General features: G+C 37.4%; 1 protein-coding gene across 4 annotated transcripts in view; it reads left to right on the top strand.

The window, feature by feature from the left end:
* Positions 1-21146, top strand: part of UIMC1 (ubiquitin interaction motif containing 1) — a 170462-nt gene that overhangs the window by 101489 nt on the left and 47827 nt on the right. For 3 of the 4 annotated variants that reach the window (XM_035015054.1, XM_035015049.1, XM_035015059.1), the window contains exons 4-6: positions 12678-12802; positions 13532-13637; positions 13947-14683. In XM_035015054.1, the coding sequence (XP_034870945.1) occupies positions 12678-12802; positions 13532-13637; positions 13947-14683 (968 nt within the window). The remainder of the gene's footprint in view (positions 1-12677; positions 12803-13531; positions 13638-13946; positions 14684-21146) is intronic. The other variant, XM_035015063.1, reaches the window with a different exon arrangement.

Genomic DNA, 21146 nt, shown 5'->3' with positions numbered 1-21146 from the left:
ATGATGGTCTTATAGATTGAGTTAGGAAGTATGGCCTCTGTTTCTATCCTCTGAAACAGATTATAGAGAATTTGTATTATTTCTTACTTAAATGTTAAGTAGAATTCACCAGTGAGCCCATCTGGGCCTGATGCTTTCTATTTTTGGAAGGTTATTAATTATGGGTTCTATTTTTTTTAAGTAGATATAAAGCTATTCAGATTGTCTATTTCTTCTTACGTCAGTTTGGGCAGTTTTTGTCTTTTCAAGGAATTGGTCCATTTCATCTAGGTTATCAGATTTGTGAGTATAGAGTTGTTTGTAGTTTGTAGTATTCCTTACCTGTTTTTTAAAATGTCCACAAGATGTATGGTGACGTCCCCTTTCATTTCTGATATTAGTAATTTGTATCCTCTCTCTTAGCCTGACTAGAAGCATATCAATTTTATTGATCTTTCCAAAGAACCAGCTATTGGTTTGTTTCATCTTGTCTGTTGATTTCTTTTTTCTTTTCTTTTCTTTTTTTGAGAGAGAGAGAGAATGAGCTGGAGGAGGGGGGTAGGGAGAGAGGGAGAAGCAGACTCTCCGCTGAGCAGGGAAGCCAACATGGGGCTCAATCCTAGGACCTTGAGATCATAACCTGAGCCGAAGGTAGTCACTTAACCAACTGAGCCACCCAGGCACCCCTTGTCTGTTGATTTCTTGTTTTCATTTCATTGATGTCTGTTGTAATTGTTATTTCTTTTTTTCTACTTACTTTGGATATAATTTTTTTTCTAGTTCCCTAAGGTGGAAATGTAGATGATTGATTTTAGGTCTGTTTCTACCTAATATATGCATTCAGTGCTAAAAATTTCCCTCTCAGCACTGCATTTGCTGTTTCCCACAAATTTTGATAAGTTGTGTTTTTATTTTTTCTCTTGCGATTTCTTTGACCCATGTGTTATTAGAAGTGTGTTGTTTAATCTCCGTGAGTTTTTGGATTTTCTAGTTATCTTTTTTTTTTTTTTTTAAGATTTTATTTATTTATTTGACAGAGAGAGAGATAGCTAGAGCAGGAACACAAGCAGGGGGAGTGGGAGAGGGAGAGGCAGGCTTCCTGCCGAGCAGGGAGCCCGATGTGGGACTCGATCCCAGGACCCCAGGATCATGACCTGAGCCAACGGCAGATGCCCAACGACTGAGCCACCCAGGTGCCCCTAGTTATCTTTTTGTTATTGATTTCTAGTTTACTTTCATTGTGGTCTGAGAGCAGACATTGACTGATTTTTATTTAAATTTGTTAAGGTGTGTTTTATGGCCCAGAATGTGGTCTGTCCTAGTGAATGTTTTATGTGAGCTTGTTATTGGTTGGAGTAACCAAAGATATCAATTACATCCATTTGATTGATGGTGTTAAGTTCAAGTATACCTTACTGCTTTTCTGCCTGCTGGGTCAGTCCACTTCTAATAGAGGGATGTTGAAGTTGTTTGTTTTTGTTTTTTTTTTTAAGATTTTATTTATTTGACAGAGATAGAGATAGACACAGCGAGAGAGGGAACACAAGCGGGGGAGTGGGAGAGGGAGAAGCAGGCTTCCCCGCTGAGCAGGGAGCCCGATGCGGGGCTCCGTCCCAGGACCCCGAGATCATGACCTGAGCTGAAGGCAGCCACCCAACGACTAAGCCACCCAGGCGCCCCAAAGTTTTTAAAATTTGGTAGTGGATTCATGTATTTCTCCTTGCAGTTCTATCAGTTTTTGCCTCACATAATGACATTGTTGTTAGGCATTTACATGTTAAGGATTGCTATGTCTTCTTGGAGAATTGATCTCTTTATCATTATGTAATGCCCTTCTTTATACCTAATAACTTTCCTTACTCTGAAGTCTGCTCTGTATGAAATTACTCTTTTCTATTTTTCTTTTAAATATTTGTTTTTATTTAAGAGAGAGAACATATGCCCGCGCATGAGTGCGTATGAGTGCAGAAGGAGCAGATGGAGAGGGAGAGAGAATCTCAAGTGGACTCCCTGCTGAGCACGGAGCCCAACTTGGGGCTCCATCTCATAACCCTGAGATGATGACCTGAGTTGAAATCAAGGGTTGGATGCTTAACTGACTGAGCTACCCAGGCGTCCCTCTCCTAATTTCTTTTGATTAGTGTTATTATGGTATATTTGTCCATTTACTTTTTTTTCATTTATGGTCTTTATTATGATTTTTAAGGGGATTTATTTTAGAGAGAGAGTGCAAGTGGGGGGAGGGGCAGGAGCGGGAGAGAATCTCAGACTCCCTGCTGAGTGCAGAGCCCTATGTGGGGCTGGATCCCAGGCCCTGAGATCATGACCTGAGTTGAAGTCAAGAGTTGGATGCTTAACTGACTGAGGCACCCAGGCTCCCTGTGGTCTTTATTATGTTGAGGTATTTTCCCTTTAAACCCACTCTGTTGTGAGTTTTTATCATGAACAGATGTTGAATTTTGTCAAGTGCTTTTTTTGCATCTTTTGAGATATGATTTTTATCCTTGATTTTGTTGTTTGTTTTTTTAATTGAAATATAATTAACATACAATGTTTTGTTAGTTTTAGGTGTACCAACATATTGATTCAACAATTTTTTTTTACGATTTTTATTTATTTATTTGACAGAGAGAGAGCAGGAACACAAGCAGGGGGAGTGGGAGAGGGAGAAGCCAGGCTCTCCGCTGAGCAGGGAGCCTGATGCAGCGCTCAATCCCAGGACCCTGGGATCATGATCTGAGCCGAAGGCAGTCGCTTAACCGACTGAGCCACCCAGGCGCCCCTCAACAAATTTTTTTTTTGATTCAACAGTTCTTTACATTGTGCTTAGTACAGTAAGTGCAGCCACCATCTGTTACTATACAACATTATTATAATATTATTGACTATATTCCCTATGCTATACCACCTATTTAAATCTATAGTTGTCTTTTTATTTATTTATTTATTTATTAAAGATTTTATTTATTTATTTGACAGAGAGAGACACAGTGAGAGCAGGATCACAAGCAGGGGGAGAGGGAGAGGGAGAAACAGGCTTCCTGCGGAGCAGGGAGCCCGATGCGGGGCTCGATCCCAGGACCCTGGGATCATGACCTGAGCCGAAGGCAGACGCTTAACGACTGAGCCACCCAGGCGCCCCTATTTGTTTATTTATTTGAGAGAGAGTGTGAGCGAGCATGAGCGGGGTATGAGGGAAGAGCAGAGGGAGCCAGAGAAGCAGACTCTCCCTGCTGAGTGGGGAGCCCGATATGGGCTCGATTCCAGGATCCCGAGATCATGACCTGAGCTGAAGGCAGGTGCTTAACCGACTGGGCCACCCAGGCGCCCCTGTAGTTGTCTTTATATTTAAAGTGGGTTTCTGGGGCACCAGGCTGGCTCAGTCAGTGGAGCTTCTGACTCTTTATTTATTTATTTTTTTTGAAGATTTTATTTATTTATTTGACAGAGAGGGACAGCAAGAGAGGGAACACAAGCAGGGGGAGTGGGAGAGGGAGAAGCAGGCTTCCTGCTGAGCAGGGAGCCTGATGCGGGGCTCTGTCCCAGGACCCTGGGATCATGACCTGAGCCGAAGGCAGATGCTTAATGACTGAGCCACGCAGGCGCCCCGGTGTTGTTTTTTGATCCACTCTGAGAATCTCTTTTAATTTGTGCATTTAGTCCATTGGCATTCAAGGTGATTATTAATATAGTTGGATTAACATCTGCCTTATTTGTTACTGTTTTCTGTTTTTGCCCTTCTTCTTCATTCCCATTTTTGTCTTCTTTTTTTCTGCATTTTGTGGTTTTAATTGAGCATCTTATATGATTCTACTTTCTCTCTTTTTTAAATATTTCAGGTAGAATTTTTTTTTACAATTTTTAGTGGTTGTCCTAGAGTTTGCAGTATACATTTACATCTAATCCAAGTCCATTTTCAAATAACACTGTAATGGTTCATGAGTTTTATATGTGCTTTGTAATAACAAAATAATGCTAATTCCTCTCATTCCTTATATCATTGTTGTCATTTTGTTTCACAAGTACAGACACATATAAAAATAAGATACATAAGAATATACAATCAAATACTTTATTAGTATTAGCTTTTTGAACAAGCTGTTTTCTGTTAGATTAAGAATAAGAAAAGTAAGTTTTTATTTTACCTTCATTTATTCCTTCTTTGATACTCTTCCTTTGTTTATGTATATCTGAGTTTTTGACCTGTGTCTAAGGAACTTCTTTCAACACATCTTACAAGGGAGGTCTACTGGCAACAATGCCCTCAGTTTTTGTTTGAGAAAGTCTTTATTTCTCCTTCACTTTTGAAGAATAATTCACAGGGTATTGGAATTCTGTATTGGTGGGTTTTTTTCTTTCAACACTAAGCATTTCACTGCACTCTCTTTTTGCTTGCATGGCTTCTGAGAAGTCAGATGTAATTCTTATCTTTTTTTAAAATTTTATATTTTTAAAATTTAAATTCAGTTAATTAACATAATGTATTATTGGTTTCAGAGGTAGAGGTCAGTGATTCATCAGTCTTATATAACACCCAGTGCTCATTATATCACGTGCCCTCCTTAATGTCCAGCACCCAGTTATACCATCCCCCTCACCCTCTTCCCCTAATTCTTATCTTTATTTCTGTATAGGTAGGTGTTTTTTTTCCTGTGGCTTCTTTTAGGATTTTTTCTTTATCTTAGATTTTTTTGTACTTTGAAAATGTTATGTCTAAGTGTAGGGTGGGGTTTTTTTTGTTTTGTTTTTTTTGTTTTGTTTGCTTGTTTGTTTTGAGCTTCCTGGATCTATATTTTGGTATCTGACATTAATTTGGGGAAATTCTGAGTCATTACTGTTTCACATGTTTCTTTTGCTCCTTTCTTTCTCTCTTTTCCTTATGGTAATTCCATTATGTGTTTGTTACTCCTTTTGTAATTGTCGCACAGTTCTTGGATATTCTGTTTTATTCTTTTCAGTGTTTGTTCTCTTTACTTTTTAGTTTTGGAGGTTTCTTTGATAAATACTCAGTTGTGTCTAGTCTACTAATAAGCCCATCAAAGGCATTCTTCTTTTCTATTATAGTGTTTTTGATCTCCAGCGTTTCTTTTTGGTTCTTTCTTAGGATTCCCATGTCTTTATTTATATTCTCCATCTGTCCTTGCATGTTCTCTATTTTATCCATGAGAGCCCTTAGCATATTAATCGTTGTTTTATTTATTTATTTAGAAAAATTTTTCTTTTTAGAGGGAGGGCAGGAGGGGCAGAGGGAAAGGGAGAGAGAGAATCCCAAGCAGAGCATGCCCAGTGCAGGGCCTTGATGCAGGGCTTGATCTCACAACCCTGAGACGACCTGAGCTGAAATCAAGAGTTGGATGCTTAACTGTCTGAGTGATCCAGGTGCTCCTGATCATAGTTGTTTTAAATTTCTAGTCTGATAATTCTAATATCTCTGCCATGTCTGGTTCTGATGCTTACTCTGTCTCTTCATATTGTGTTTTTGCCTTTTTGTATGCCTTGTAATTTTTTCTTGATAACTGGACATGATGTACCTGGTAGAAAGAAACTATTATAAATGGGTCTTTGGTGGTATGTTGCTAACGTATGGGGGTAGGGAAAGTATTCTGCAGTTCTGTGGCTAGGTGTCAGTCTTTCAAGTGTTTGTGCCTCTGGACTTTGAACTTCACATGTGTTTCTCAGTTTTTTCACCCCCTCTTCCTTTATGTGGGACCGGATGCCTAGAGAAGGTCGGAATTTGCTATTTCCCTTTTTTGCAGGTCAGTTTGACACTGATAATACCCCATCAGTGTAGGCTCTGATTAACTAGTTTGACCTAGGACACACCTTCTTAAAAAGAACACAGTACTCAGGCATATTTCAAAATAGGTCCTTTTCCCCTTCCTCTGTGGGATGCTCAAGAGGAAATTTTTGCTATATTTATTGTGAGAACCTAGTTGCACTCTTGGAGGTAAAACCCGACAAAAGTGTGGGGGTTTGCTATGACTGAGTTCCTGTGGTTGTTTTTTTTTTTTTCTGCCAGAAACTGGGCACAAATAAATTTTTTATTATACCACACACCCCATAGAGACAGTTGATCATTGAGCTTAATTCTGGCATAATTTTTTTTTTTTTTTTTTTAAGATTTTATTCATCTGACAGAGACATAGCGAGAGAGGGAACACAAGCAGGGGGAGTGGAAGAGGGAGAAGCAGGGAGTCTGATGCAGGGCCTGATCCCAGGACCCCAGGATCATGACCTGAGCCTAAGGCAGACGCTTAACGACTGAGCCACCCAGGCACCCCCTGTGGAGTTTTTAACGCTCAGACTTGTATGCACTGAGCCTCCAGTAATATGTCAGTTACAGTTTGTGTTTTTCTACCCTGGCACTGGTTTCTGTGGCAGATTCCGCTATTGAATCTCTGCTCTGATAAACCCTGACTCCCTGTATTCCCCTGTTGAACAGATCTCTTCATTTTGGGGCAGTAGTTTGCCCTGTGCCCTCCCCTCTTATGGATTCAAGAAGAGTTGTTGATTTTTTAGTCTTTTCAGCTTTTTACTTCTTGTTATGACAGAATGGCAACTTTCAAGTTCCTTACATGTGGAACCAGAAATTGGTTGTGTCACCTCCATTATATTTTCGTTTGGCCTTTATACAGTTTATCATTTTTATATGTCTTTGTGATTAGCATTTTGATAACAGCATCTCAGTCTCTTGAGTTAACATGCTATAATTTACTTAACCATTGCCTTTTTTTAAGGCATTTAAGTCCATGCTCTTATAGATGATAGTATAGTGGACATCTTGTTGTGTACAGCACTTCTCTTCCGTGACTGCCTATGATCAATTCCCAAAAATGGTATCACTTTGTTTGAGAATGCACATGTATAAAGGTTATGACATGGTGCCTTTCAAACGTGTTTTACGATTTACATTATAACTGGCAGTTTATAGGTATATTAGCTTTACCACAGTTGCAGAGCTCTATCTGTTTTGGAAAAGAAAGTTCTTAGGAAAAGATTTGGGAGGGAAAATAATTTATCTTGTTTGTTTTTTTGTTATATGAAATGTTCCCTTTCAGCCATTTCAAATACCCCAAAATTATACAGTTTCTCTTGATAGGTACTATCTAATTTTGTGATCTGGTTTGTTAACAGCCTGTTTGCACATCTCAGTGGGAAGCTAACCTGAGTGTTGGGAGACGTTAATCATCATAAATTATGATCAGCATAATCAGCCTCACACAAATTGTGTACTACTGTGTGTTTAGCTCAGCAGAATCATTTGATAAGCTGAGCAAATCAGTTCCGTTGGAGATGCTAAGGTTGACACTTGCTCATATTTTCCTTAAAGGTGTATGATCTGGGGAAAAACTGTTTTTCCTTTTCTACTAATGGTTCGGTACTTATATAGTAGAGAGGTTAAGTAAAATGAATCCTATCAAGTTATGTTTATTGGACTTTAGTCTCAGATCATGGTTGATGTGTGAAAATAAGAGACAGTAATAGTGAATGACAGTAACTACTTCTGATTGTGGTTAAATTAAATATGTAATGGTAGCTTTGTCAAGTTATGTGGTTATATGCTGTTAAGCGTATACACATAAATACACATAAAATACACATAAAATGACTGTTAGATAATCTGAATTGAAGTTTTGGATTTCTTTAAATAATACATAATGACAATACATAATTTAATTATTAATTAATAGTAATTAACAATTATTGGATACTTGTTCTGTGCCAAGCACTATTTAAGCATTTTACATGTATTAAATTAATCCTCATAACAGCCTTAAATATTATTACCTCAGGTTTATATATGTGTGACCTAAAACAAGTATTACAGAATCATGGCATTTACATGAGAATCCCTAAGGTCAAGAGTATAATTACTCTACATGCATGTCCACAGTAGATTAAAAGAAGCAAAGTAAAAAGGGGAGAGGGAGTTTATCAAAGACCAGCACCAGTATCCAGGTATACAGGGTAAGTAACCTGCTGAAGTCTAGACAAGAAGCAAAAATCAAGATTTAAACCCAGGAAGACTGCTTCTGGAGCTTCCTCCCTGTGTACTAGAAGACAGAAGCACACTGTGTTACTACATTAAAGTTTTTGTTCTAATGGTGGAGCAAGAGGGCAGAATCTGGAGAATATATCAGTTAATGTAGCAAAGCTTCATCTCTCCAGAACCTTTAGGGAAATAGGGTGTTTTGAAAAGCAGAGTATTACAAAGAACTCAAATTTATCTCTTTTGCATTATATGGTTCTTGGTTCTCTTAAATTGAACATAAAGATGTAATCAATTTTTTTTATGATTTAATGACTTCGATAGGAATGTTAGTCTTTTTTTCACTTTAGTTATTTTAGTGGCATGTAGTACCATCTCAAATTTTTAATAAAATTTTATTTATTTGAGAGAGAGAGTGAGAGAACACGAGCAGGGGGAGGGGCAGAGGGAGAGGGAGAAGCAGACTCCCCACTAAGTGCATAGTCCATCACTGGTCTCAAATCCCAGGACCCTCGAGATCATGACCCCAGCCAAAGTCAGATGCTTAACTGACTGAGCCACCCAGGTGCCCCTACTATCTCATTTTAATTTGCATTTTCCTGATGACTGATCTTTTCATGTGCTTATTCGTCATTCTGGTATTTTCTTTTGTGAAGTATCTGTTTAGATCCCTTGCTCATTATTTTAAAAATTAGATTGCTTTTCTTATTAAATTGTAGGAGTTCTTTATCTATTTTGGACATAAGTCCTTTCTCAGATTACATATATATATGTATGTATGTATGTTGTGAATATGTGCTCCCATTTTGTGGCTTACCTTTTTATTAAGAAGATTTAAATTTTGATGAGGTCCATTTTTTTTCTTTTACGCTTTTCTTTTTGAATCTTGTCTAAGAAATCTTTGAGTACCCCAAGATTACAAAGATTTTCACTTATGTTTTCTTCTAGAATTTTTATAGTTTTGTCTTTTGTATGTATGTATGTATGTATTTACTTTAAAGATTTATTTATTTATTTATTTATTTGACAGAGGGAGACACAAGCAAGAGAGGGAACACAAGCAGGGGTAGTGGGAGAGGGAGAAGCAGGCTTCCTGTGGAGCAGGGAGCCTGATGTCGGGCTTGATCCCAGGACCCTGGGATCATGACCTGAGCCGAAGGCAGATGCTTAACGACTGAGCCATTCAGGCACCCCTATCTTTTGTATTTAGATGTGTGATCCATTTTGAGTTAATTTTTATATATAATGTGAGATAAGGGTTGAGGATAATTTTTCTCATGGATGTACAGTTGTTGTAACACTATTTGTTGAAAAGCCTGTCCTTGTTGAAGATGAATGTGTGGATCTATTTCTGAATTTTCCATTATGTTCCATTAAACAAGCTTGTTGGGATTTTGATTGGCATTGTATTGATTCTATAAATCAATTTGGGTAGATTGATGCCTTATTTTCTGAATTAGTTCGGCATTAATTTTTTCTTAATTTTTTGATGAATTCACCAGTGATGAATGTCAGATAGTTTTGGGATTTTCTTTAAGGAAAAGTTTTTGTTTTTTTTGTAAGATTTTATGTATTTGTTTGATAGAGACAGCGAGAGAGGGAGCACAAGCAGGGGGAGTGAGAGAGGGAGAAGCAGGCTTCCCGCTGAGCAGGGAGCCCGATGCGGGGCTCGATCCCTGGACCCTGGGATCATGACCTAAGCCAAAGGCAGACGCTTAATGACTGAGCCACCCAGGCGCCCCAAGGAAAAGTTTTTTTAATCACAAATTTAATTTCTTTAATAGATATGACTATTCAGTTTTTCTGTTTCTTCTTACGTCATTTTTCATAATTTGTGTTATTTCATTAACTTTGTTTTGCTTCAACGTAATCAGTGTTTCAGTCCTCTTTTCCCTTGTTGTTCCCCAAAGGATCCTTTTTAGATACTTTTTTTTTTCCTAACCACCTGTCCCCATGAAATTTTAATACCACAGATAATGCTGTAGATCCCATTTATGTACTGATTGTATATCTGTGTGTGTTTTGTTTTGTTGTTGTTTTTTTAAAGTAGGCTCCATGCCCATTGTGGAGCCCAGTGCAGGGCTTGAACTCAGGACTCTGAGATTGAGACCTGAGCTAAAATCAGGAATCAGACACTAAACCAACTGAGCCACCCAGACGCCCCTGTAGATCTGTATTTTATAAATAAGAGAGTAGGATATTTTTGACCTCCAAAAACCAAGTTTTGTCCATTTGGAGATGATGTCACCCCTTTTGAGAATGCATGATCCAGGTTGTCAGATTTGTTGATATATAATTGTCCACAGTATTCCTTATTTTCTTTTCATGATTGTAGAATCCGTAGTATATATTTCTTGTGTTATTCATTATATTGTTAATTTGTGTTTTCTCTTCCTTTTTTCCTTTATCTAGTTACATTTTTATAAATTTTCATTTTTTCATAGAACCAGTTTTTTGCTGCTTTAATTTTTTTTCTTTTGTATGGCATCTTCTCTATTTTGTTGATTTCTGTTCTTTACATTTCTGTTTACTTTGGGTTAATTTCACTGTTCATTTTCTAGTTTCTTAAAGTGTGAAGCTTGCATCATTGATTTTAAACTTTTTTCTTGTCTTTTTAAAAGATTTATTTATTTTAGAGAGAGAGAGCAGGGGGAGGGGCAGAGGAAGAGAGAGAGAATCTCAAGTAGACTGCATGCTGAGCACAAGCCCAATGTGGGGCTTGATCCCAGGTCCCGAGATCATGACCTGAGCTGAAATCAAGAGTCAGCCGCTGAACTGACTGAGCCACCCAGAGGTGCCCCTAAACTTTTTTCTTTTCTAATATGATCATGAGGGGTGCCTGGGTGGCTCAGTCGTTAAGTGTCTGCCTTTGGCACAGGTCATGCTCACAGGGTCCTGGGATCAAGCCCCGCGTCAGGCTTTCAGTGGGGAGCCTACTTCTCCCTCTCCCCCTGCTTGTGTTCCCTCTCTGTCAAATTTTAAAAGAATAATATCATGAAAAGCTATACATGTTTCTATAAATACTGTGTTAGGTGCATCCCACAAATCTTGATATGTTTTCATTCTCATTAAGGTCATTTCATATTCAGTAGGGTGCATTTTTTATGTTTGGATTCAGTTTTAAGGATCCCTCATTCTTACGATTTTATTTTACTTTAAAAAAATGTTTAATGTTTACTCAACTTTATAAGTCAAAGAGATACAAAAAGATATAGTCAAAGAAGTGTCACTCTCTCCCTTATCTCTTCTGCCTTGTTCCCAACTACCTGTAGGTAACCACTTGGATTAGTTTCTAATTTATACTTCCTGTGTCGCTCTGCAAACATAAACAGGTATATCATATATTTTTGTATTTCTCCTTCATTACACGAAAAGTAGCATACTATATGTAACTCTTTTAGTTACATATAGTATATGCTTTTTTTTTTTTTTTAAGATTTTATTTATTTGACAGAGAGAGACAGAGAGAGAGAGGGAACACAAGCAGGGGAGTGGGAGAGGGAGAAGCAGGCTTCCCGCGGAGCAGGGAGCCCGATGCGGGGCTTGATCCCAGGACCCTGAGATCATGACCTGAGCCGAAGGCAGATGCTTAACTGACTGAGCCACCCAGGTGCCCCAGTATATGCTTTTTTCTAATTAATATTATATCCTTGAAATTGTTCTATTCCTGGTCCATAGATATTTTCCTTATTCTTTTTTTACAGTTATATGTATGCAAATCACAGTTTATTCAGGCAGTGTCCTGTGTTAGTCATTAAGTAGATTCCAGTGTTTTGCATATTTAAACAATGCTGCAATGAAAAATGTAGTGCATATGTACTTTTTTTTTATTGAAAGTATATTGCTAGAGTGAATTGATAGAATTGGGATTGCTGGATCACATATGTAATTTGGTAGGTATCAAAATCCTCTCCACAGGCACTATACAAAATGGTGATGTTCTAATTCTGTCATTTGTTTTACATTTATTAGATGGAATAATTCTTTAAAGAGAAACTTCTCTTCATCTATTTGGTTACTCTGTAATGTAGCTTGTATTGGAAGAGTAGGACACAAGCTTGATTCTTTTTTATTTACCAATTGATCCACCAAATACCGTATGATCTCACTCATATGTGAATTTAAGAAAGAAAACAGATGAACATATGGGAAGGGGGAAAGGAAAAAAGGAGAGAGGGCAACAAGCCATAAGAGACTCTTAACGATAGAGAACAAACTGAGGGTTGATGGAGGGAAGTGGGTAGGGGATGGGCTAGATGGGTGATGGTTATTAAGGTGGTCACTTGTTACGATGAGCACTGAGTGTTGTATGTAAGTGATGAATTGCTGAATTCTCCAGAAACTAATATTCCACTGTTAACTACCTGAAATTTAAATTTAAGAAAAACACTTGAAAAAACAAAAAAAATAGTTGATACACTAACATTCTTCAACAGTGACCAGTTAGTTGTGGGTTTTTTTAATTTTATTTTTAAGTAATCTCAACACAAAGTATGGGGCTAGCTAACTCAGGATACTTATTGAAACAGCTGTTACTTATCTTGGCCAACACCTTAACTTTGGGTCTTTCCTCATTTATAAGATTATAAAATTGTACTAAGTGGTCTGTATTGTTTTCATTTGAAAAGTTGAAAAATTTGTTTCTTGCTTCCATGCTTATTCAATGTTTGTGGTGTTCCTCTCCTCTGTTTTTCTTATCCTCTTACAGAAATGACAGAAGAGGAACAGTTTGCTCTGGCTCTCAAAATGAGTGAGCAGGAAGCTAGGGAGATGAACAGCCAGGAGGAGGAAGAAGAGGAGCTCTTGAGGAAAGCCATTGCAGAAAGCCTGAATGTAAATATGCTATGTTGAAATAGTTTGTGAGGATTGATTAGCAGTATATATATTTTTATTACTTCTGCAGTGTTATAGTTGCATTAAGAACTAGCTGTAGTAGTTCATAGGGTTTTAAACTAGCAAATATTTCCCATAATAATTTTTTAAAGTGCTTGTCGAATTGTTGAACCCAATTTGAAGTGTTTTAATTTTATATGAAAGAGTTTTCTTCCACCTCATAGATTTTCAATACATGGTTTAAGAGAGCTAAGTAGTTGGCAGCTTCTGAAAAGAGTTACCAAGTCCCAAGAAACCAAAAGGGAGCAAGATAAGGTGCTTACCTCCCCTGTTTTGGGGGAGAACAAAGGCAATGAGAAACTAGAGGTGGGTTATTGAAAAAAGAATGAGCAGTTAAACATTTTTCAAATAATGTTAAATTGTGATTTGAATATGTGCAGTTGAAATTATTTTAAATGTGAAGGGTATTTGCCAGTGTCAGGTCCTGAGCCATCCTTTATGTCATTCATGTCTCTATATTAGAAAACGGCTTAGTATAGTGATCTACTATAGCATTTTGCACATAGTAGGCATTTGGTACACATTATGGAAGTCATTTGATTTGAGCATCTATGTTTTGGAAAGAATCTCTAAGGGGACAGTGGCCTCCCTGTTTTGTCCTTCCTATGACCCTTCATGTATAGCTGTTTTAATAATAAACCTGGTCTGGTGTGGGATCACTTGTTTCAGAGTTGCCGGCCTTCTGATGCTTCTGCTACCAGATCTCGACCTCTGGCCACTGGACCATCTTCACAGTCCCACCAAGAGAAAACCACAGACTCTGGGACCACTGAAGGCATGTCTCCCTGTTCTGACTCCTTCCACTCATCAAGTATAACTATATCACAGGGATCTCATGCTGAGAGTAGATGTACAGAAATGCCCCAAATCCCTTTGGTGGTATTAAAGAGGTTAAATCCAAAAATAGTTGAGATCTCGCTAATATCCAGCATACTTTTATCTCCAAGGAAAAGTCAACATTTGGTTAAACACAAAGAAGAGCCTTTTACCCACATTATGTAATTCTTGGTAAGTGATAACTTACCAAGCCCTCTTAATAAAGAACAGTTTGTCCTTAGCCCTACTTTTTCTCAAATACCTACAGGCATATGGCAGCTGGTACCTCCATCACTGTTTAAAGGCTCACATATCAGTCAGGGAAACGAGGCTGAGGAAAGAGAGGAGCCTTGGGACCACACTGAAAACACTGAAGAGGAGCCGGTCTTTGGCAGCTCAGGAAGCTGGGATCAGTCAAGCCAGCCAGTGTTTGAGAATGAGAACGTTAAATGTTTTGACAGATGTACTGGCCACTTGGCTGAGCACACACAGTGTGGGAAGCCACAGGAAAGTACTGGGAGGGGTTGTGTTTTTCACAAAGCTGCCCAGGGTAGGGGGGACACATCTAGGCACTGTCTGCCTACCCCAGCAGATGCCAAAGGTCTCCAGGATGTTGGGGGCACTGTGCACTACTTCTGGGGTATTCCATTCTGCCCTGCTGGAGTAGATCCTAGCCAATATACCAAGGTCATTCTCTGCCAGTTGGAGGTTTATCAAAAGAGCCTAAAAATGGCTCAGAGGCAGCTCTTTAAAAAAAAAGGGTTTGGGGAACCAGTGTTACCTAGACCTCCTTCTCTGATCCAGAATGAATGTGGCCAAGGAGATCAGGCTAGTGAAAAAAATGAAGGCATCTCAGAAGATATGGGAGATGAAGACAAAGAGGAGAGGCAGGAGTCTAGGGCATCTGTCTGGCACTCAAAAACCAAGGATTTCCAAGAAAGCCCAATTAAAAGCTTGAAAGAGAAACTTTTGTTGGAGGAAGAACCAACAACCAGTCATGGTCAGGTAAGGGTCAGTGATGCTGTGATTAAGGATGATTTATTCACAGTTTAAACAAGGATTATTATAGCTATTTGTTCTTTTCGTGGTCTTTTTTTCTGATTTTTAAAGTAACATGTGCTCACTATGGAAAATTAGGAAAGTACAGAAGAGTATAAAGAAGAAAAAATTACCCATAATCTCAGCACCAAGAGGCAATCATCATTATTTCTATGCATTTTAAAATATTTTTTCTTTTAAATTTTTCAACAAAATGAAGACTCTTCTGTATAAGCTGTTTCTTTTTCCCACTTAATAGTTTGTTAGATCTTTTCCTATTTATTAAGTATACTTGAAAACATTATTCTACTACATGGATGTATCATAATTTATTTTTTATGTTTTAAAATTTTTATTATTTCTAAAAAGTTTTTGAATAGGTAGTAATATTCATGTGCCCCATAAATCAGAAAGATGTTAATGAAAAGTCTGTCTCCTATCCCCTCCCAAGCCAACTAGTCCCTTCCCTGAAGTCAACCTGTATCACTGGTTTCTAGTGTATCCTTCTAAGATATATTTTTGTGGTACAAGCAAATGTGTATACATACTCTTTTCCTCACCTTTTTTTACACAAATGATCACATAATCTATACATTATTCGGTACCTTGCCTTTTTTCATTGAAATACTTCTGAGATTATTCCATAACATACATACTTAAAGAATTTCTTCCTTTTTTTGGATGTGTAATATAGGGTGTATGGATGAGTTTATTTTATCCAGTACCCCTAATGGTGGACTTTTAGGTTGGTTTCTAATATTTTACTATTACAGACACTACTGCAGTGATTACTCTTGTATGAAGATGTTTCATCCACATGGGAGATATTTGCATAATTTCTTGTAGATGTAATTGGTGGATCAAGGGGTAATGCATTTACAATTTTGTTACTGTTGCCAAATTGCCTTTTATAGAGGTTGTATAAATTTACACTCATAACAGTGTATGAGTACCAGCTTCCCCCTACCCATTCCAAATCAGTACCATCAGGACTTTCTCATCTTTGCCAATCTGAGGAATGAAAAATACTATCTCAATACAGTCTTAATTTGCACTTCTCTTATTGTGTGTGCAGTTGAAACCCATTTATATTTCCTTTTCTGTCTGTTTAGATCTTATGGGCATTTTCCTTTTTCAACAATCTTTTTCTTAGTGGTTTCTAGGTACCCTTTATATATTAGGGGAAGTGGTCCTTTTTGATATGAAGAGTAGATAGTTTCCCAGTGTATTTTTTTCCCCCACATGATGGTATATTTCTGATTTTGCTTGTGATGGTTTTCTATAATTTACCAAAAACAGTCCCCTGTTTGGGAACATTTAGGTTGTCTTTTCAGTTTTTTTCTGATGTATCTTTTTTTTTTTAATAAGATTTTATTTATTTATTTGAGAGAGAGAATGAGAGTGAGAGCACGAGAGGGGGGAGGGTCAGAGGGAGAAGCAGACTCCCCGCCAAGCATGGAGGCCGATGTGGGACTTGATCCTGGGACTCCAGGATCATGACCTGAGCCAAAGGCAGTCGCCCAACCAACTGAGCCACCCAGGTGCCCTTTTTCTGACATATCTAGATTGTACTATATCAAAGCTTATGTTCTGTTTTTTTCTCTGGGTATTATAAAAGCAATCATATAATTACAAACTATGTAAATTATAAAAAGTATTCTGTTTTATGACTGTACTGTTCTTTGTTGCTATTTCTGTTTTTGGGCTCTGAGTTTTTGGTTTTGTTTTGCTGTTATTTTATGCTTTCTGTTATGATAAGGGTTTAACAAATGGTAGCTATGAGAAATGTCACAGCATAGAGTAGAGAGCATAGGTTTGGAGTTTGAATTTTGACTTTTATGTATGTCTTTGAGCAAGCCATTTAACCTCTCTGAATCTCAGTTTTTACATCTGTAAAGTGGGAATAGCAATGCATGGCTTACAGTAGTTTTAATGATTAAAGTGAATTATGTAAAATGTCTAGTGTGATGCTTAGGAGATCATAGGCACTCAATAAATGATGGTTCTCTCCAAGGGATCAGAAGGCCATTCATTGAGGGTACCTATGGGAATCATTCTTCCTCAGCAGCCGTATTCATCCACATTCTGGAAAGATTGCTGTATGGGAAGAAAAAGCATTTTTCTTAACAATTCTTCTAGTGACTTGCCTCTTTTTCAAAGGAAAGTTAGGTTGTGCTTATGATAACATGTTTTGTTTGTTAGTTCTTTGCAACTCAGAGATACTTCCACTTAAGAGAATAAATTAACTCTAAAGAATGAACATTTATTTATTGTATTTGTTGACCGATTTATTATAATTCAGTTTGTTAGCTTGAAAATCCCAGGGAACAGAGTTGTAGACCATAGACTTGTGTTAAGTTCTGGTGTTTGAAAGCAGTGCCTTTGGAATAGCCTGAAAGTGTTCAGAACCTAATGGCTGGCCCTATAAAAATTGAAGTTCTCTAACTTCCCTGAACTGGTCATCAAATACTATAGATAGTATTATTGATTGTTAATATTTGGCCACAACCAATCAAATCAAGCTAGTTTAATTAAAAAGAGGACTTTATCATAAGGAAACAGGGTGCCTCCTAAATTCTAAAACAGGATGGTAACCAAGCCTGGACAAGGTACAGGGTCTAGAATATCATCTGTAATTTTTCTACATCTCATTGCTGTATTGTATCTGCTTCATTTTTCTCCCCTGCGTATTGGCTTCATTTGCTTCTCTTTCACAATGGTAGGTAGAAGACACTGATCCTACAGCTCCCAAACTTAAATACAGGTTAAAGGAGATTTATTCTTTCTCAATACCAATTTCAAATTTCTAGGAAAGGACTTAACGATCCCTTTGGGGTTAGTAGCCTTCACCAGCCCAATTGACTGTGGCCTAAAGTGGGGTCTGTGTCAAATTGTACAAATGGCTGAGTCCACTGCTATAATACAGTGGGAGGGGTGACATACTGGCCTCAGTAAAAGGAGACCAGGCAGACACCTAGTAAGTATCCAGTATAGTCATTGTCATTAACATTAATTTTAGACATCAGTTAGAACTGTTGAAAAATGCTGAAAAGTTTAAAGAATAAAGTTGAAAGCATTCACGATCCTGTTATTCGGTGATATATATTCCTTCATCTTATCTTCTGTACCTATTTTTGTATGGTTTCTATCAATTTTTGTATTTTTAAGTTAACATTATGTAAACATTTTCTTATGTTAAAATTATAGATTTCACCTTTTTTTAAAAAAGATTTTATTTATTTAATTGACACAGAGAGAGACAGCGAGAGAGGGAACACAAGCAGGGGGAGTGGGAGAGGGAGAAGCAGGCTTCCCACTGAGCGGGGAGCCCAATGTGGGGCTCGATCCCAGGACCCTGGGATCATGACCTGAGCCGAAGGCAGTCGCGTAACCAACTGAGCCACCCAGGCGCCCCTAGATTTCACTTTTAATGACTACATAATATTCTGGCTTATGAATTTATCATAATATTTTAACCCTAATTTTCCTATTGTTAGATATTTTGGTTGTGATAAACATCTTTTTAAAATAAAACGTTGTTTTATTTAAAATTAGTATCCTTAGGGGAGCCTGGCTGGCTCAGTTGATGGAATGTGCGACTCTTGATCTCGGGGTTGTTGTGAGTTCAAGCCCCATGTTGGGTGTGGAGATTACTTAAAAACAAAATCTTAAAAAAAAATAAAATTAGTATTCTTAGAGATAGGGAGCAAGAAAAATTCTGGATTAAAGAGCTATGAACATAAAAAAAAAAGACTTGCTATTTATTGCCAAATTGCATTTCAGAAAGGTTTCTCAGATGTGTACTCCTTCCCTTTAGCAATGTATGAGAATGCTTAGTTCACTGCAGTCTTGCCAACACAGAATAGTGTCTTTACAAAAAACAAAACAAATAAACTTAACTAATATTACAGTCAAATAATGAAGGTCTACAATTGTAATTTCACCACCTATATTGGTCTTTTGCTTTCAGGAACTGTGGGTAGAAAGAATTTCTGTGTTTATTAAACATTTTCTATTGATTTATGACTTTGCTGGAGCTGCCCGTATATATATATGTGATACTCCTTGGTTGAGAGATAGTGAAAGGTTCCCAGAACTAGGGACTTAGACAAACATTCACCTTGGGGCAAATCACTTTAAGTATATATGAAGGTTATAAAAGCTTTAGAATCATATAACTAATTTCTGGCATCACACAAACAATAGAGAGGTTATGTTAATGAAGATGGAGAGGTCATCTTGTTGGCTATACAGCAGGGAAGTAGAGGAGTAGCATATTGATGTGGTCACTACTCTTCAGGGTCTAATCTTTAATTTTTCAGCCCAGATACTGGAATTTGTTTTTCTCAAATGGCCAGATTTGGGGGAGGGGGGGTGAGAACTGACTTTGACTAGTCAAACTTAAAGCTGATATGTACACCAAATGACAGTTTGTTAAATTATTATGGGAGATAGACATTTTTGGTGACCAGAATATTCAGGTCCACCATCTACTGTACCTCCTTGTAGGATGAAGGTACCTAGAGGGCTGAAAATAGTAATCAGGAAATGGTAATATTTAAGGGATGATTCATCTAGTCTGTGGAAAGACCTAGTACCTGATAATAGAGGACTTTTGTATGGTGACCAGATGATGTGTCTGTTTATTTTTATTTCCCAGGCTATGGTGTTGAAGATACTGCTTGATTCTGAATCTTTGGGTTTTTCTTTTTTAGATTCATTGCAGACTCTTATCCCTTTCTCATTAACATGTTATTTCTTTAGGCAGAATGCAATGTCTTGATTAGGCCACAGCTTCCTTAGTTTAAGTTATATTCCTATCATGCGACCCTGTTCAACTTGATTAGATTTGGATATTCTAATAAAATTTTGTTTGCTTATTTTGCTATGTTATTTTCATATTCTGGAAGAACCTCACTTTACTCCTATGTTTAGATTGCAGTCATTGAGGTGTAAGTTTAAAAATTAGAAATGATTTATTGAAATGAAGACATTCTTGAGATTCTATGTTGAAATGGTTGTAAGAAGATTATTTGAGTAAACAACAACAGTAGTGGTTAGAACATGGATTTTGGAGTCAGATCCAAGCTCCACTTTTGGCCAACTCTGTAATTTTGGGCAAATTATTTAACCCGTCAAAGTTTCACTTTCCTTGCTTCCAAAAAACCTTAATAGTTTCTGCCTCAAAAGGTTCTTGTGAGGATTAAAGGAGATAATGCATTGTAAAGTGATTTGTATAAAGGCTTGGCACTTACTAGGTGTACAGGAATTAAAAAAACAAAACAAAACACCAAGAAAGGTAAAGATATGCTTTAGCTGAAGGTAGAGATGGAGTATCTTATAACTCACCATTGCACTGATTGCTTCTGAAGTCCCAAGTTTAGTCAACTATAGTTATTCTAAGATGGTAAAATCTATTAAATGGGCACTAGGTGTCAGTATCTACTTTTTTTTGATATCTCAGTAATGAAACTTCTGTCACTGCAGAGTTCACATAAATAGGTGACGTATTTATTGCTGTTGTATTTTAGTCCTTTTGACAGTTCAACCCTCATTTTTCATAATGACTGCATTCCTGATCATTGTACAGTTTATCTTCCCTTTGAATGAAGGCTCATCTCAGCTATTTCTGATTTTAGTATATTTTATCATTTGCCAGAGTGGTACAGAGATGCCTAACTCGCCTAGGTTATTTATATCCTGTTAGGAGACCCTGAAAACTTCAGCTAGTAGCTTTCTTCCTATTGGAAGAAGCCTCACAGCTCAGGAACTTCTTACAAGTTTCTCTAAGGCAGCAGTAGCTGCTTTTTCTGTGCACCTACATTTAATGAGCTGACATTTGCACCAACTTTACTATTAATCATAGAAAATAATCTTTTTTTTTTAATCTAGTCCCTATTTGTTACATTTCTTAAAAGATATCCCTGTAGCCAGATACTAAAATCATAGTGGCAGATTTGTAGCAAAAGGAATCTTAAAACCTTCCCTTTGGGATGTTCTGTGTTATGGCTTGGTTTGTGTTCATAGAGACTTCTTTCACAGATTGCAGTGTTTTTCCCACTGGAATATTTCCATTGAAAACTGGGCTTTTCTCTGTATTTCCTCCTTCCACAACAAAACTTTATAGTTGCTTTTTTGAAATCATAATTCATTTGACTCACCAGTTAATATTTATGTGTCTTGCATTTTACAGAGTACATCACATATATTATCTTTTTAAATTCTCACAATGACAGTCTGTGAGGCAGTCATTAATAACCATTTTAAGATGAGGAAACATATTGAGATGTGACACCCTAGATTACAGAGTTAATGGGTGATCCAGCTGTGATGTAAATCCCACTCTTCTGACTCCACAGGATATGCTCTTTTTTACTGAAACTTACTGACTTATGTAAAATGTCTTATTCTTAGTGCTAATTGCTGAGTG

The sequence above is a fragment of the Mirounga leonina genome, unplaced genomic scaffold (genome assembly GCF_011800145.1).
Source record: "Mirounga leonina isolate KUSES-001 unplaced genomic scaffold, KU_Mleo_1.0 Mir_104, whole genome shotgun sequence".
In the NCBI taxonomy this organism is placed as follows: domain Eukaryota; kingdom Metazoa; phylum Chordata; class Mammalia; order Carnivora; family Phocidae; genus Mirounga; species Mirounga leonina.
The sequence above is the reverse complement of the archived record's forward strand: the minus strand, read 5'-3'. Positions and strand labels throughout refer to the sequence as shown.